The sequence below is a fragment of the Eleutherodactylus coqui genome, chromosome 12 (genome assembly GCF_035609145.1).
Source record: "Eleutherodactylus coqui strain aEleCoq1 chromosome 12, aEleCoq1.hap1, whole genome shotgun sequence".
NCBI lineage: Eukaryota > Metazoa > Chordata > Amphibia > Anura > Eleutherodactylidae > Eleutherodactylus > Eleutherodactylus coqui.
Genome location: NC_089848.1, coordinates 54,899,123 through 54,916,102, shown reverse-complemented (window position 1 = coordinate 54,916,102; position 16,980 = coordinate 54,899,123). Strand labels below are relative to the sequence as shown.

At 42.6% G+C, this 16,980-nt stretch overlaps 1 protein-coding gene across 1 annotated transcript in view; it reads left to right on the top strand.

Moving 5' to 3' along the window:
* Window positions 1-9,901, top strand: part of KCNH8 (potassium voltage-gated channel subfamily H member 8) — a 335,452-nt gene extending 325,551 nt beyond the window's left edge. Inside the window, exon 16 of the mRNA XM_066585790.1 lies at window positions 9,151-9,901. Coding sequence (XP_066441887.1) covers window positions 9,151-9,876 — 726 coding nt within the window. The 3' untranslated portion in view covers window positions 9,877-9,901. The remainder of the gene's footprint in view (window positions 1-9,150) is intronic.
* The last annotated feature ends 7,079 nt before the right edge of the window (window positions 9,902-16,980 follow it).

Below are 16,980 nucleotides of genomic sequence, written 5' to 3'. Positions count from 1 at the left end.
AGTGGACTGCATTAAAACAACAAACTAACTTATATATACTTTATTGATGTCCCAGGCTCTCCAGTCTCCTCCAGACTTTGTCTACTTCTAGGCAGCATGGTTATGTGCTGCCTAAGTGCATGACTAGCTTGGACAATTACTGGCCTCAGCATCGGTATTTCTGAGGTCAGTAATTGGCTTCAGCATACACACATGCTATAGTTACTGACTACTCGGCTGGTAACAATGAAAACATTTGAGTGCTTCAGCAGAGTGTGGTTTGCATAGCTCCAATTGAAGTAAATGGGAGCTACGAAAAGAGCGTAGCACAGTGTTCTACTCTGTTTCCATAGCTCTCATTCACTTCTACAAGAACTACACAAACAGCTCTGTGCTGAGGTACTCAGATGTTTCCAGTGGTCGGAAACAAAGGGTTAGGATTTCCCTTCCTGGACATGAAAAGCCAAGATGGGAACACTCCTTTAAAGATAATGAGTTGCATTACCAAGCATGAGTGCCCGTACTTACTGCTTTAGAGGAGTACTTTTAGATGGCTCATGTTTGGTCCAGCAGACCAAGGCGTTGTCCTGTCTCCTGAGTTTTACATCCAAAGAATCCTGATGCTGCGGTTAGTTGTGTTTTCCAATTCGCTGTCCTATTTTTTACCAGTGCAAATTTTTTGCGCAGGTAAAAATCGGACATGTGACCGCTGCCATTGAAAAGCATTGGTTCTAATACATGCGAATAGTAAACGCAAAAAACATGTGCAACACAAAACGCTCGTCTGACTGAGCCCTCAGAAGTATCTCAAGGAGAGGGAAATCTAGCCCATCTCAGTGCAGGGTAAGGTAAATTCTCATCCTTTGTATTGGCTCCCCGCATTTGCTCAGCCCTCGCCTGTGTGTCAGCTGTCTATGCTGCCGGGTGATTTCGCTTGGTAGGGAGACACAGTGGATCCACAACATTACATAACAGCATGACTGTTGCTTCTGGGCTTTCACACAGGAGCGATAGTCGTTGAGTAAATGGAAGTGGAGTACACTGGATATCTCTTCCATTCACTGTGAACAGTCAGTCGTTCAAAGATGAACGACTGCCTTCTCACTAGTTACTTTGTTTCAGTGAGCTGAATCGAAGCAACTAGCAAGTAATGAGTGATTTCTCACTCAGTACTTTGTCGGGACTTGCATTTACATGGGACAACTATTGGTTAAAATCACTTGGCCAATAATTGGCTGGTGTAAAAAGTACCCTTAGCAGTGCCCGAGTATACTGGGAGCTGATTTTTATGGGACGTAGACCAGAAATGAACTGTACTTTTTCTAAGTATGAATTCTTTAGCAGCACTAAAGGCCTGCTTTAGTTTAGATAGAATATTGTGGATGCATCAGAAAATAAGCTGCTATGTAAGAAATACAGCAAAAGATTTAGTCGGAAATAATGTCAGATCACACTGTATTATTAAAGTAAAATCAGTCCCGTAATGTCAATAGCTCTAAAAATGGCCTTACGAGTCCACTATTTAATTCAACTGTCAAATGTGCATCATAAATCGGATTACTAAGCAGTTGTATTTTTCCGACTAATTGGTGGCATGTGTAGCTTGGAATGTCAGTAAATAATGTACCTGTCACATTATCGAGGAATCTGACAGCTGACTTCATGTTTGTAATAAGGATATGCTGTCATGACAGTGCAGCATCATCCTCTACAAATTGCTCTATTTATTTCCATTGGACCGGTGGTAATAAAGCAACCTAAAATATGAAGAAAAAATAAACCGTGATCAGATTTAACCCTAAATTTACTGCAGCGCATGAAGCACCATACATTGTATTCCCCATTAAATATACATAAAAAGTTACTAATATCATCCACAAGTTCATTAAAAATAGTGTTAGGTCTGCCATATGCATTAGCTTGATGATTTTCCAAGAGTTCTCTTTCCAACTGACCCACTAAAATGCACACTTGACTCACAGGATGGATCACTCCTATATGAAGACAGCTATAATCCCACAAAAAATGTCAGTCCTACATATTTATTAATATGACAACCCTAAAATGAATGTCCAAGACAGGACTGCAAAAATTATTTACAGGATAGGTGATAAATGTTTGATCGTTGAGGGTTCAACCACTGGGACCCCTAGGAGTCATAAGAATTGCACAACTCAAATCCCCTGGGTGAGTAAAGTGATGATTAGAGATGAGCGAGCACCAAAATGCTCGGGTGCTCGTTACTCGGGACGAAATTTTCGCGATGCTCGAGGGTTCATTTCGAGTAACGAACCCCATTGAAGTCAAAGGGTGACCCGAGCATTTTTGTATATCGCCGATGCTCGCTAAGGTTTTCATTTGTGAAAATCTGGGCAATTCAAGAAAGTGATGGGAACGACACAGCAACGGATAGGGCAGGCGAGGGGCTACATGTTGGGCTGCATCTCAAGTTCCCAGGTCCCACTATTAAGCCACAATAGCGGCAAGAGTGGGCCCCCCCCCAACAACTTTTACTTCTGAAAAGCCCTCATTAGCAATGCATACCTTAGATAAGCACGACACTACCTCCAACAAAGCACAATCACTGCCTGCATGACACTCCACTGCCACTTCTCCTGGGTTACATGCTGCCCAACCCCCCCGTACGACCCAGTGTTCACAGCGCACACCAAAGTGTCCCTGCGCAGCCTTCAGCTGCACTCATGCCACACCACCCTCATGTCTATTTATAAGTGCATCTGCCATGAGGAGAAACCGCAGGCACACACTGCAGAAGGTTGGCACGGCTAGGCAGCAACTCTCTTTAAAAGGGGCGGGGCGATAGCCCACAATGCTGTACAGAAGCAATGAGAAATATAATCCTGTGCCACCGCCATCAGGAGCTGCACACGTGGGCATAGCAATGGGGAACCTATGTGCGACACACTAATCATTCTGTCAAGGTGTCTGCATGCCCCAGTCAGACCGCGGTTTTTTATAAATAGTCACAGGCAGGTACAACTCCGCAATGGGAATTCCGTGTGCACCCACAGCATGGGTGGCTCCCTGGAACCCACCGGCTGTACATAAATGTATCCCATTGCATTGCCCATCACAGCTGAGGTAATGTCATGTTTAATGCAGGTGGGCTTCGGCCCACACTGCATGCCCCAGTCAGAGTGGGGTTCTTTAGAAGTGGACACATGCAGTTACAACTCCGTGTGGACCGACAGCATGGGTGGCTCCCTGGAACCCACCGGCTGTACATAAATGTATCCCATTGCAGTGCCCATCACAGCTGAGGTAATGTCATGTTTAATGCAGGTGGGCTTCGGCCCACACTGCATGCGCCAGTCAGACTGGGGTTCTTTAGAAGTGGACACATGCAGTTACAACTCCCTGTGGACCCACAGCATGGGTGGCTCTCTGGAACCCACCGGCGGTACATAAATATATCCCATTGCATTGCCCATCACAGCTGATGTAACGTCAGCTTTAATGCAGGTGGGCAAAAAATTAATTGGATTACACTGTAGGCGAGGGCCCCAAAAAATTGGTGTACCAACAGTACTAATGTACGTCAGAAAAATTGCCCATGCCCAACCAAAAGGGCAGGTGAAACCCATTAATTGCTTTGGTTAATGTGGCTTAATTTGTAACTAGGCCTGGAGGCAGCCCAGTTAAAATAAAAATTGGTTCAGGTGCAAGTTTCAACGCTTTAATGAGCATTGAAACGTATAAAAATTCTTTACAAAAATTATATGACTGAGCCTTGTGGGCCTAAGAAAAATTGCCCGTTCGGCGTGATTACGTCAGGTTTCAGGAGGAGGAGCAGGAGGAGGAGGATGAATATTATACACAGATTGATGAAGCTAAAAGGTCCACGTTTTTGATAGTGATAGAGAACAATGCTTCCATCCGCGGGTGCAGCCTACGTATTGTTTGCGCTAGCGACGGCTGGATGGTGCGCTGAGAGACATTGGTGGATGGGGCCGAGCACAGCGGAGGTGAGGGTGTGGGTGCAGGCCAGGAGACGGTAGTGCCTGTGTCCTGAGAGGGGGGTTGGATCTCAGTGGCAGGTTGCGGCACAGGGGGAGAGGCAGCCGTGCAAACCGGAGGCGGTGAACGGCCTTCGTCCCACCTTGTGGGGTGCTTGGCCATCATATGTCTGCGCATGCTGGTGGTGGTGAGGCTGGTGGTGGTGGCTCCCCGGCTGATCTTGGCGCGACAAAGGTTGCACACCACTGTTCGTAGGTCGTCTGCACTCTCAGTTAAAAACTGCCAGACCTTTGAGGACCTCGGCCTCTGCAGGGTGGCATGGCGCGAGGGGGCGCTTTGGGAAACAGTTGGTGGATTATTCGGTCTGGCCCTGCCTCTACCCCTGGCCACCGCACTGCCTCTTCCAACCTGCCCTGCTGCTGCACTTGCCTCCCCCTCTGAAGACCTGTCCTAAGTAGACGTAGCAAACCAGGTGGGGTCAGTCACCTCATCGTCCTGCTGCTCTTCCTCCGAATCCTCTGTGCGCTCCTCCCTCGGACTTACTCCAATTACTACTACCTGAGTGATAGACAACTGTGTCTCATCGTCATCGTCCTCCTCAACCACTGAAAGCTCTTGAGACAGTTGCTGGAAGTCCCCAGCCTCATCCCCCGGACCCCTGGAACTTTCCAAAGGTTGGGCATCGGTCACGACAAACTCCTCCAGTGGGACAGGATTCGGAACCATTGCTGCCCATTCTGGGCAGGGGCTCGAGAACAGTTCCTGGGAGTCTGCCTGCTCCTCAGAATGTGTCATTGTAATGGAGTGAGGAGGCTGGGAGGAAGGAGGAGCAGCAGCCAGAGGATTCTGAGTTGCAGCAGTGGACGGCGCAGAACTCTGGGTGTTTAATAGATTGCTGGATGCACTTTCTGCCAGCCACGACAGGACCTGCTCACACTGCTCATTTTCTAATAAAGGTCTACCGCGTGGACCCATTAATTGTGAGATGAATGTGTGAACGCCAGAAACGTGCCTCTCTCCTAATCCCGCAGCAGTCGGCTGCGATACACCTGGATCAGGAGCTTGGCCTGTGCCCACACCCTGACTTGGGCCTCTGTGTCCTCGCCCGCGTCCACGTCCTCTAGGCCTACCCCTACCCCTCAGCATGCTCTATTACCAGTAGTGCAGAAACAGAACGCTGTAATTAAATGTGCCGCTTATTGGCCTGTGGTTGGAGGCTGACTTCCCTTACGGAACGCACAGCAGAGCCAGGAAACAATTTTGCGCACGCCTGTAGTGAGACGTAGGTGCGTATGACTGAGCTAGTGGAATTCACAGCGCAGAAGCAGTCAAGTGGCCAAAGGCCAGTAGTAAGCCTTAAGTATTTTGCTACTATTTTTTTAAAATGCTGAGCTGATGCAGCAGACAGATACTGTAGGCAGCGTATAATATTATGTATACTCTTTCCCTCTGGCGGGATGACGGCGATCATGTAACAGAGACAGCAGATCCACGAAACAATTTTGCGCAAGCCTGCTGTAACGCTTAGCTGCGTATTAATTAGGACTACTACCCCCAGCAGATAGATACTGTAGGCAGCGTATAATATAATGTATACTCTTTCCCTCTGGCGGGATGACGGCGATCATGTAACAGAGACAGCAGATCCAGGAAACAATTTTGCGCAAGCCTGCTGTAACGCTTAGCTGCGTATTAATTAGGACTACTACCCCCAGCAGACACGCAGTAAACTGAAGACGGTCACAGGCAGCCCAAATATAGTATTTTTCCCCAATTTTTTGGAAAAAGCCCACTGCCTATATAGCCTGAATATCTCTTTCCCTGCCTCACCAGTACTGGCCCTATACTCTGTACAATGACTGCAGACTGCGGACGCAATGCTCTGCACGGCCGATATACCAAAAAAAAAATTGTGCAACACTGCTAAAAGCAGCCTCCACACTACTGCACACGGTCAGATGTGGCCCTAAGAAGGACCGTTGGGGTTCTTGAAGCCTAAAATAACTCCTAACGCTCTCCCTATAGCAGCTCCGGCACCAGCAGCACTGTCCCTGATCTCTGTCAGAATGCATCTGTGGCGAGCCGCGGGAGGGGCCGATTTATATACTCGGGTGACACCTGATCTCACCAGCCACTCACTGCAGGGGGGTGGTATAGGGCTTGAACGTCGCAGGGGGAAGTTGTAATGCCTTCCCTGTCTTTCTATTGGCCAGAAAAGCGCGCTAACATCTCAGAGATGAAAGTAAAAGTAACTCGAACATCGCGTGGTACTCGTCTCAAGTAGCGAGCATCTCGAACACGCTAATACTCGAACGAGTATCAAGCTCGGACGAGTACGTTCGCTCATCTCTAGTGATGATGTGTATGCATGGCCAATGTGGCTAAAACACATGGGCGTGATTTTGTGACTAAACAAAACCACTGATTTCAATGGCTTCATTTTTACGTATTCTGGCCTGTTAATATTACGGGCAAAAAAAGATAGGACTTGCCCTATCTTCTCTCCTTCTGTCCAATGGAAGTGAATGGAGTGCTCATCACATATGTGCACATTTGCTGACCTACTAAGTCGGCTGCACCGCCTGTTCAAACATGGCGCTGTTGTGTCCTAAGCCAATGTGAACAGGCCTGGCAGCGCAAAAAAGTACAGTAAAGGAGCATGGTTACACTTGCGAAAGGACATGATAGCACTCCATTCAGAGTGCAATCACATCATGCTCCCGCGAGCATGAAGGACCCCTTAAAGAAAAGATAAGTGCTGTTATATATCTCAGATACTAACCTATTTTCCATGGGAAAGGGATGCCTATTTCTTCTTTCGACCCACTGCTGCTTACACATAACATTGTTGGCCAACCCTTAAAATTCAGCAAGGTCAGCCAATATTGATATAATGTGCATGGTGAGCTTTGGCCACACAGTGCCAAAATGCTTAGAGTTGTTAGATTAAACTAAGTGACTTTTTGAACATTATTGTATTATTAATATCATTATTTTATTTTTAAAAAGTAGTCTCCTATGATAAGACTTTTTCAACGTGTCAAATACGACTGGGCATTTTTTTTAACAATATTATGGCTAAAAGTGAAAAAATAACTGCATAGCAATTTCCCATGTGCCATCAAGATGATTATTTCTGTACTTAGACGTCATTGTAATGTGTCGGGGGACTAGTTTATATTCTTTAGTAATATCATATAGGCACCCAGAGGGGTATTGGCCATAGGCTCCATAGGAGAAAATTCAGTAAGCTGGTCAGGTCATGGCCTGGTCTGGTTAACAGGGCTAGTATTAGCACATGGACACATACCTGAACCCACAGCACTTCAGTGGGCTCATGGCAGTTGAGTTAGGGTTGATAAAAAGTGGAAACTTTGCTACAGACACCGCTCTCCAATTGGTTCAGGGGGCCCAGTGATTAGATGCAGGTTGGTGCAATGAGGCATCTTTTATTATAGAAGGCAGTGTGACTGCATAGTGTGGAGGTGATGCTAGTGCCTGTGTCATCATCAGGAGGCTGTGGCATCTCCTCTAATCTAGAGGGAACCTGTCACCTCCAAACAGTATAAATTAAATTATGGTGCTATTCAGGGTAGTGACAGGGAGCCAGGGAATTTATTTTTTATACTCACCCATTCTGCTGTTCTCGTGGTATCTGCCCATGGTATAACAATGTAACTCTTTTCAGAGTGCCATGCACACAGTCGCCCAAACGCTTGGACGGCCCTTTAAAAAAAGAGTCAGATTTTCCTGCCTTGCATATACTTCACCGAGGTTTACAAAAAAAAAAAGTATGAAAAAAACATCCCTGGCCACCCATAATCTCCCCGAACACCACCGTAATTTAATTTATCATGCTGTTCAGAGGTGACAATTTCCCTTTAAACATCCACCTCTGCATCCTTTTTGGAATGATAAAGAGCTGAGCTGGTGCTATTGTTCAATACACTCAGCCCAAAGAAACAGACAACGAATGGAGCACATCTCAAAGCACAGATCCAGCATCAGACAATACTTCTGTTGGCCCCCTCTGCTAGTAATTTGGATCCACCTACAAAATGAGGCCACTTTTAGATTATTTTAGGGTCATTTTAAAGGGATTGTCTGATTTCAAATTATAATTATTGATGCCCCATCCTTAGGACAGGAAATCAATAGTAAATTTGTGGGGATCCACCACCTGGGACCCCCCCCTCCTGCTCAGCTGTTTGTTGAGCTTATGCACTAGTCTATTGAGCTGATTTCTGCATAAAACAGACAGCTCTATTCCCACTGCAGTGGCCTGCCTTGATATTACAGGTAGAGCTCCTATTCACTTCAGTGGGAACTTTACCTGTAGTACCATGCCTGACCATTGGAGTGGAAAGAGAGATGTTTGCTTCCTGCAGAAATCAGCTTAGTTTATGAGGGCTCTGGCCTCGCAAACAGATAATCAGCTGGGGTCCCAATTAGTGGACCCCCGCCCACCTACTATTGATGGCTTATCCTGCAGATAAGCCACCAATAGTTTACAAGTAGACAACCTCTTTAAGTTTCCAATCTACCCTTGGTGCCTCCGGTTTCTCATTGTGGCATGCTGCAGGGTTTCTTGATTATACTAAGCAACGAAAACAGGAACTTCATGATAAAGTATTCAGTTGTAGTGAAATTAAAATGGTCCTATAGTAATCAGAAGATTCAGTGGATTTTACTAGAGTCTTTATACATTTTGGTTCTGTAAAGCATTGGAATTGGCACAAAGTTATGTATTTTTTTCATCATATTTTCAACTGCATTAAAACAAAATGGGCTCATTCTTGTTACATTGACTTAAGAGCATTTGTAAAAAAAAAATATTTCATTTCCCTCATGGCTCAAAGTAACCGGAGCAGATTCCCCTAATAAAGAATATGTGTAAGCCAAGACCCTTCAGGGGTCAGAAACACTATATTTTCTCCTTAGGGAGAGCAACTATATACTATAAACTAAGTGAGGAGACTCAAATGGCCACGCACGCTCCTCTGGGTAATATGCAAATAAGGGAGATGGAATAAATCCTCCACAGTGCCAATCAATCCTTTCAATAGTTGACACTGTGGAGGATTTATTCCACCACCAAGACCCTTTTACGCTGTTAGAAGCAATTGTATTTACTGCCCACAAAATGTACATATCTGTATCTGCATCTAAATATGTGCAACCTGTCTCTTCTAGGTAAATACATTAACCCATGAAGTTTCTCAGTTAAGCAAAGATATGAAGATTGTCATGAATATTTTAGAAAACCTCCTAGCAGTTCAACGACCAGTTGGATACTATTCGACATACGGCACAGTGCTGGAAGCAATGGGAACCACAATAGGTTCCCCAGTTGACCAGATGCAGACTCGAATGACATGGACGACAAGTCAACAGTGCTTGGATAGACAAGGTGAATCCATGGTTGGAACCCCAACACAACTATGCCAAGGTACAGTTGTATCTGACCTGTGGAATATAGATTCTGCAAGTGTAGGAAGCAGCCCTCAAAGAACTGTAACAAATGTAGAAAATTCATTAGAAGGCGAATATTATTATACGTCAAGCCTTGGATATTCTCCTTCCCATTATCAAGTTATTCAGGCAGAGCATTTGCCATATTTAAAGTGCACCTCACCTCATTCGGACACTACATTAACTCCTCTGCAATCTATATCTGCAACTCTTTCTCCATCTATGTGTTCGTCTTCGGACACTTCTCTGCAGCTGGTGCTGCCCAGTAGATCTGAAGAAGGATTCAGCCAAGGAGCAATTAGTTCACTAAGCCTTGAAAACCTGCCAGGATCTTGGGATATAGAAGGGACCACTGTAATGTCACATGAACAGTCTACAGAGGATTACCCAAGTGACATTGTTTCAAGTACAATAGAGTATAAAGATGACAAAGCCATAAATGTATAGTGATAACTAATAATCCATACTTAAACAGGAGCAGCAACACGGTAACGTTTCATGCATGAAACGGCAAAGGAAATATTGGTGGAAAATAATGTTTCATGGAGAATTTAATACAAGAAGCACAGTAGCCCACCATCTTTATCTACGAGGGTGGTGGGTGTGTTTTTGTTACTTATGTAAGCTGTGGGTCTAGAAGCCAGACTTTTGTTAAAGACTGAAGACCCTAAGGGTCAAAACAGCTGGGAGTCATATACAAAAGAACACATGACCACAAATGTCATAGGGAGTTATTGTATTACAAAGCAAACGCTCTTTCCTGAGTGCCTGACTGTCATTTGCAAACAATAGCACTGTCAATGCTTGCTTCAGGTAACCATGACTCCTGCTGTCTATTTGTCAGTTCAGAGACGACATAGGGACAATTTTCGCTGCATGTCATCTCCTAGACAATCAACCAAATAGAATTGGTAGATGGTGGCTAGTCGTTGCACGTTATTTGTCATTTTAATGAAACCTCTTAATTTATTTATCAGAAAAAAAATGCTATTTTTATATTCTTGGTATGAAATAAGTATTTCAAATATTTATAACTCAATGTCCTTTTTTGGTAAAAGCTTGCAGTTTTGATGAGAAATGCACAATTCTTATGCATAATATTGAATTAAACTATTTATTATTCAGAAACAAAAGTGTACATAGTCAATATAATATCCCATTTTGCATGTTAGGTGGGTGAATGTATGCAACTGATACTTTAATAAATATATATATATATAACATGCCAAGCAATTCTAATTTGGGTATTAAAACATGAGCTATATACATTCATAACATGAGAACTTTATCCATAATTGACCACACTGAGAAAAATATTTGAGTTCTTTTTTTTTTTTTTAATTCATGTCCTTTAGGTTACAGGTGGGTTTTGTTAATGGTGGGAAAGCAAAAGAAAAAAGCAAGATATACAGTCATTTTTAGGCTTTGTTCAACTGTGCGTCATTGGCATTCCACTTGAGATTCCGGTATTTTTGATGCCAAGAATATTGCATTCCGCAGCAGCATTGTTGGTGTCAAAACTTCTGGAACTCCTAAGGAAACTTAATGGAACCTTTCTGAATATGCAAACTCCAAATATAGTAATTTTAAATGCTTTTATCAACATTTTATTAGTAATACATACAAAATGTATGCTGCAGTGTTCAAACTGTCCATAAGTTAAAGGGTTTTTTGGTTATAAATTAGTGAAGGCCTATACTCAGGATAAGTCATCAATAGTAGATTGACTGCAGTTCATCAACCTACTAATAAGCACTCGTGTACTTAACTGAATTCTGCAGGAAGCAGACAGCTCTGGTCTTACTGTAGTGGCCAGGCTTGGCATTGCATTGAAATGAATGAGAACTTTGCCTGCAAAACCAAGTCTGGTCAGTGCAGTGGGAACAGAGCTGTCTGCTTCTTGAAAAAAATCAGCTACATGCAGATTGTACTGACCTAGAAAACAGCTGATTTCTGGAGGTCCAGGGCAACAGACTCCCAGCAATCTACTATGGATGACTTATCCTGAGGATAGACCATCAATAGTTTACAACCAAACAACTCCTTTAATCCAAACACTGGCCAAAGTAGTAGGGGCAAGAGAAACAGCACGAGCACATACCAGCAGGGGTGATGTTTCAAGAGATCCCACAGAAATGTCACTGCTATTGGCATATATTCATAGAATTTCTCTCTCCCCTATCACCTCAACCAGCATTTGGATTAACCTATGAACATTTGAGCACTGGAGTGTACCTTCCACATGTATTACTAATAGAATTTTATACTAATACTAGCATTTATAGATGAGCGAGCACGCTCGTTTAATGCTGCTACTCGATCGAGTAGCAGTCTTATCAAGTAACTGTGTACTCGCCCGAGCAGCATGCGAGGGGCGGCGGGGGCCAGCGGTGGGCAACGGGGGGGGAGAGAGAGATCTCTCTAAATCTCCTCAGGTCCCTCCCCCCCCCCGCAGCCCCGCCCCTCCCCCACATGCTGCTCAGGCGAGTACACAGGTACTCGATAAGACTGCTACTCGATCGAGTAGCAGCCTTAAACGAGCGTGCTCTCTCAACTCTACTAGCATTTGAAGTTAATGTTTTTGGTGTTAACATTATTGGAAAGAAACATGAATAATAGGATTCAGGATCCATCTGTGCAACACTGCTGGACCTGAGAATTCCTTTGGAACAGATACATTGGTTTGAACTTAATGGATCCTATCATAATTAGGGTTCATTAATGGGATCCATCAGAATCCATGTCCAAACTGATCTAGTAAAGCCATGATGCTAGTGTGAACAGAGCTTTAGCATATAAAGAGGATAAAACATTAAAAACCTCATTCACCAAAAGATTAATACATAATTAATATCAGTAAAACATTCTTTTTCTTGCAGTTTAGCCATTTTTGTATATGTCTTGTTTCTATTTCTAGTCATCTATATTTTGGTTTATTTATAGTAGCTTCTAGAATATATTGTCACCAGGCTGTGTAGTCTCACCTTCTTGGTTTTGTTAAATATTAAGAGGTGAAAAAAGAAAATAAAATTTTTAACCAAAGACTAATTAAGTTTAATGTCTGAATTTTGTGAAGTAAATGTATGTCAATATTTTAGCTACCTATAGTTTTCGTTTTGAGTCACCACATAGTAATCCCCGCAAAAGATATTGGCACTGATTCTTCTTCATTTTAAAGGGAACTAGTCATATTAAAGGGGTTCTTCAGAACTTTTACTGTTGATGACCAATGCTATTGATGGCAGGGGTCTAATGTCCAGGATCCTTAACAATCAGCTGATCCCCGGTCCCACTGTCAGTGTGGACAGTTCTGAAAGTAGATAGTGTTGACAACATTGCCGTGGCTCGGTTTGGTAAAATAGGCACAGCTACCAATGAATTTAATGGAATGGCAGCTGTGCCTGCTGTACCACATTGGCCCACTACAATATGAATGGTGCTATTGGCTTCTAGCACTGTCTGTACTGATAGTAGGCCCAGAAATCAGCAGATCTTCGAGGATCCTGAGCGATCGAGTCCCACCAATCAACTATTGATAACTTATCCCAAGGATAGGTCATTAATAGTAAAAGTCGAAGACAACACCTTTAAACATGCAATCTGATCTGTGGATGGCATGTTATAGAGCTGGGAGAGCTGAATAGATTAATATGTAATTTTGTGGTAAAAGATTTAGTACAACTTGTAATTCATTAGTTTAGGTTTAGGAGTCCAGTGGGTAGTCCTACTCAGTGATTGACAGCTTTCCCTGCATGACTGTGCATACAGTGATAGCTGTCAATCAATAATTAGAACCACCTACTGGACTCCTAATGCCTAAATAAGAAGGTATTATAAATTAAGGGAATTACTAGTAATACTAAATCCTTTACCACAAAACTATTTGAATCTGCTCAGCTTTTTCTGCTCTATAAGATACCGCCCACAAATCAGGCTGCAAGTTTAATGTGACAAGTTCACTTTAAGTCTGATCCTCATATTTAAGCACAAAAGATATGTAACTGCCTGTATAATAGGATGTGTATATTGTTAACGGCTGAAGTTTTATACAGATAAACTTCCAACTAAATCACAAAGACAACCACCTTTTAAAAAAGAAGATCAAGAGCCAATCTGACAGGACTCTCTCTATGAAGTCAGTATGGCCTACCTAACTGAGGACCCCTGTGCAAAAACAGCTTGCGTGCCCCCTTCTGCTAGCATACCTGCAACTTACATCTCATATAAAATAATTAATAACTGTTAATGACTGCTGTCTTTTTTTACAGGGTGGACAATCTTTATTTCACCTGCACTGATGAGTAACATCCTTGGTAGTCTAGGGTAGTAAAGGGGTTAATGGTAACATCCTTGCTGCTTTAAGGCAGAAAAGGGGTTAGTAGTACCACCCCTGGTGGTCTAGGGCACCAAAATGACTGCTAGTACCATTCTTTGTAGACAAAGAAAATAAAGAGGTTAATGATAACATTCTGGGGGAGGGAAGAGGGCTAGCGCAGTAATAGAGTCAATGATTTGATTCTTGGTGGTCTAGGGCAGTGAAGGAACAAATAATAACATAGTGGTCTATGACTGTAACTCTAACAATTATCAAGTTTATGTTATTGTCTGACTGGAATGATGCAGTGATTATGTAATCTATAAGAGATCTGTGCGGGGTGTCAGCAGCAAATAAAACAGGATACAATATTTGCTTTAAAACCTCCCATTGCCAAAATGGTCTTCCTCGTGGTTCCTATTCAGCTGAACAGTCTGCACTTGCTACAATAAATCCCTATTTCTGAACAGAAGAGAAATCCTTTCATGATCCTCATTTATTAGACAACTCTGAAAGTGGATAAAAAGAGTGTTTTCCACTCTCGAGGACCTGGCAAATCTGTATATTACAGAGAAAACCCATAGTTTTCAATGAGAACTGTGCACTACTTAAAAAGGTTGTCTAATGACAGGTCTTACCTGTCATGCAGGCAGTCCAGCCACAGTTTTTCCCAAAGTGTATGGTAGAGGCAACTCCACTCCATTTACTTCAATGGGGCCACCTACTGAAGGGGAATTGAAGACTTGATCCTCAGATTAAAGTTAATGGCTAGGGTCCTTAGCAGCAAGACATCTAACTAGTTTTAGAGGACCATACTAAGTCTTTAGGGATGTAGTCACCACGGGCTTGACTGCTCATTTTTGAGAAATGAAGGGTTATATTAAAGTACTCCTACTTAGATGCTTAAAGGAAATGTGTCATTAGAAAATGGCCTATTGTATAAACTAAGTCTTTTTGTTAAACAAATTTTGAAATAATTTTGGTGGTATTCATTTTAATTTTTGATGTTACTAAACCTAATCATTGTGGGACACTTCCTGCTATGTGGAGAAAACCTTGCAGTGGTCATCTCATTATCATTACAGACAGGAATACAATACAAGGTGACACCCATCTATAGATAACACAGGATCCACCAATCACAATAGACGATTGTTACAGCTCACCACCTTCCCCTTCCTGCATAATGACCTCTGGACAGGTCACAGAACATGCCTAGAACAGTCTCCTATAGAGTTCAATTGGTCCCATCCTGTCGATTGTGTGAATGGCCCATTATTACTAAAGTAAAGCATCTCTTAATGCTATTAAAACCAGCTCAGCCAACATGGCCATCCACATGTACAAACAATAGAATAAAAAATGTATAACCAGAAAATAAAAACTAATTAGAGAAATGAAAATGTTTCACTCTCTGGTTTTAAGTAGTAAAAAAATATAAATGACACATTCCCGTTAGTGCAATGCTTCCTGATAACCAATGTGTACACAATTACTTCTTACCATAATTATCATATGGTACCACAATAAAAAATCTGCTAACCAGGTACTTCCTATTTCTGTGCCTCATCGATACAACACTGACCTAGCAAGATTGGTAAATGTGAAAAAGATCATATAGTAATCATAAAGTTTAAATTCCTTTTGGAACTTTCAACAGTTATGAGGGAACTTCTCATACAAAATCCCCTAATTGTCCAGTTTTCCACAAAAGCAATTAGTAACATAGTATGTTAAGCTGAAAAAGACATCCATGTAGTTCAGCCTATTACCCCCCAATGTTGATCCAGAGGAAGGCAAAAAAGCTAATGAGGTAAAAAAACAATTTTCCTCATTTAAGAGAAAAAAATTTGTTCCTGACTCTAATCTGGCAATTCGGAATAATCCCCGAATCAACAACCCTTCTGAAATAATTAGTGACCACAACATGTAATATCTTAATGCTTGAACTCTTTTATCGAATTCGCCATCAACACATCCTGAAGCAGAAAGTTCCATAGTCTCATTGCCCTTACAGTAAAGAACCTCCTTCTATGTTGCTGCAGAAACCTTCTTACCTCTAGTTGTAGAGTGCACTCCCTTGTTACTGTCACAGTCCTGGGTATAAATAGATGATGAGAGAGTTCTCAGTATTGTCCCTGGTATGTTTATGCATAGTTATTAGGTCGATCCTCAGACATCTTTTTTTCTAAACTAAGTAACCCCAATTTTGATAAACTCTCTGGGTATTGTAATCCACTCATCATATTTATTACTTTACTTGCCCGCCTTTGAACCCACTCAAGCTCTGCTATCTCCTTCTTGAGTCCCGGTGCCCAAAACTGTATACAATATTCCATGTGTGGTCTGACCAATGACTTGTAAAGGAGAAGAAAAATGTTCTCATCATGTGCCCCTAGACCTCTTTTGATACAATTTTCTAATAAGCAGTGACAAGTATAGCTCCATATAGCAGTTCATCAGAGCAATTATGCTCATAGACATCAAATTATAACCTGTCAACAGACAAAGATGTTTTCAGCTGTATAAGACTAATCGAAGTCCAAATGATCCAAGAAACAAATATGTCTAATTACTTATTTTGAAAACTGAACTGATTCTGTACCTGTGTGATTGGAATGAAGATTGGCCAAAGAACGTGGTTCCCCTTTTTTTCTGGATCAGCCTGAGCCCCAATACTCAGAGCCTCATCAATCACCCAATTAGAGAATATTCTATTAATCTACTATTAATTACTCTAGTGAAAAATCCATTTCATTCAACTGACTAGTCGTTGAGCCAACAGTAGATATATTATACTCTTAAATGTTAATTAAAGCTGATTGACTGTTCTAAATTTATTCAAGTGTGTTTGATGGCTAAAGCGAATCATTTTTATTAAATAGCCCCTCTGCACTATTTGCAAGGGGGAGAGGTGGAGTGGGGCAGGGCTAAGTTCCGAGAATTAGCCCCACCCCTGCCCCGCCTCTCCCCATTGCAAATATGCAGAGGGGCGGAGAGGAGGTAGAGAGGAGGCGGGAGCTCAGAGCACTGCTCCTGGCTCTTCCATCCTCCCCCCTGCACACGAGGACAACGTATATCGGCTCGGCGTGAAAACCGAGCTGATATACGTTCGTCTGAATGCAGCCTCAGTCTGCATAATGGGCAATAGACAGCTAAAAAAGGTCGAAATTCAAAATCCTTTATTCTCAATATAATTTGACCTATATAATTTGACCTAAAAGAGGTGTGTCAAA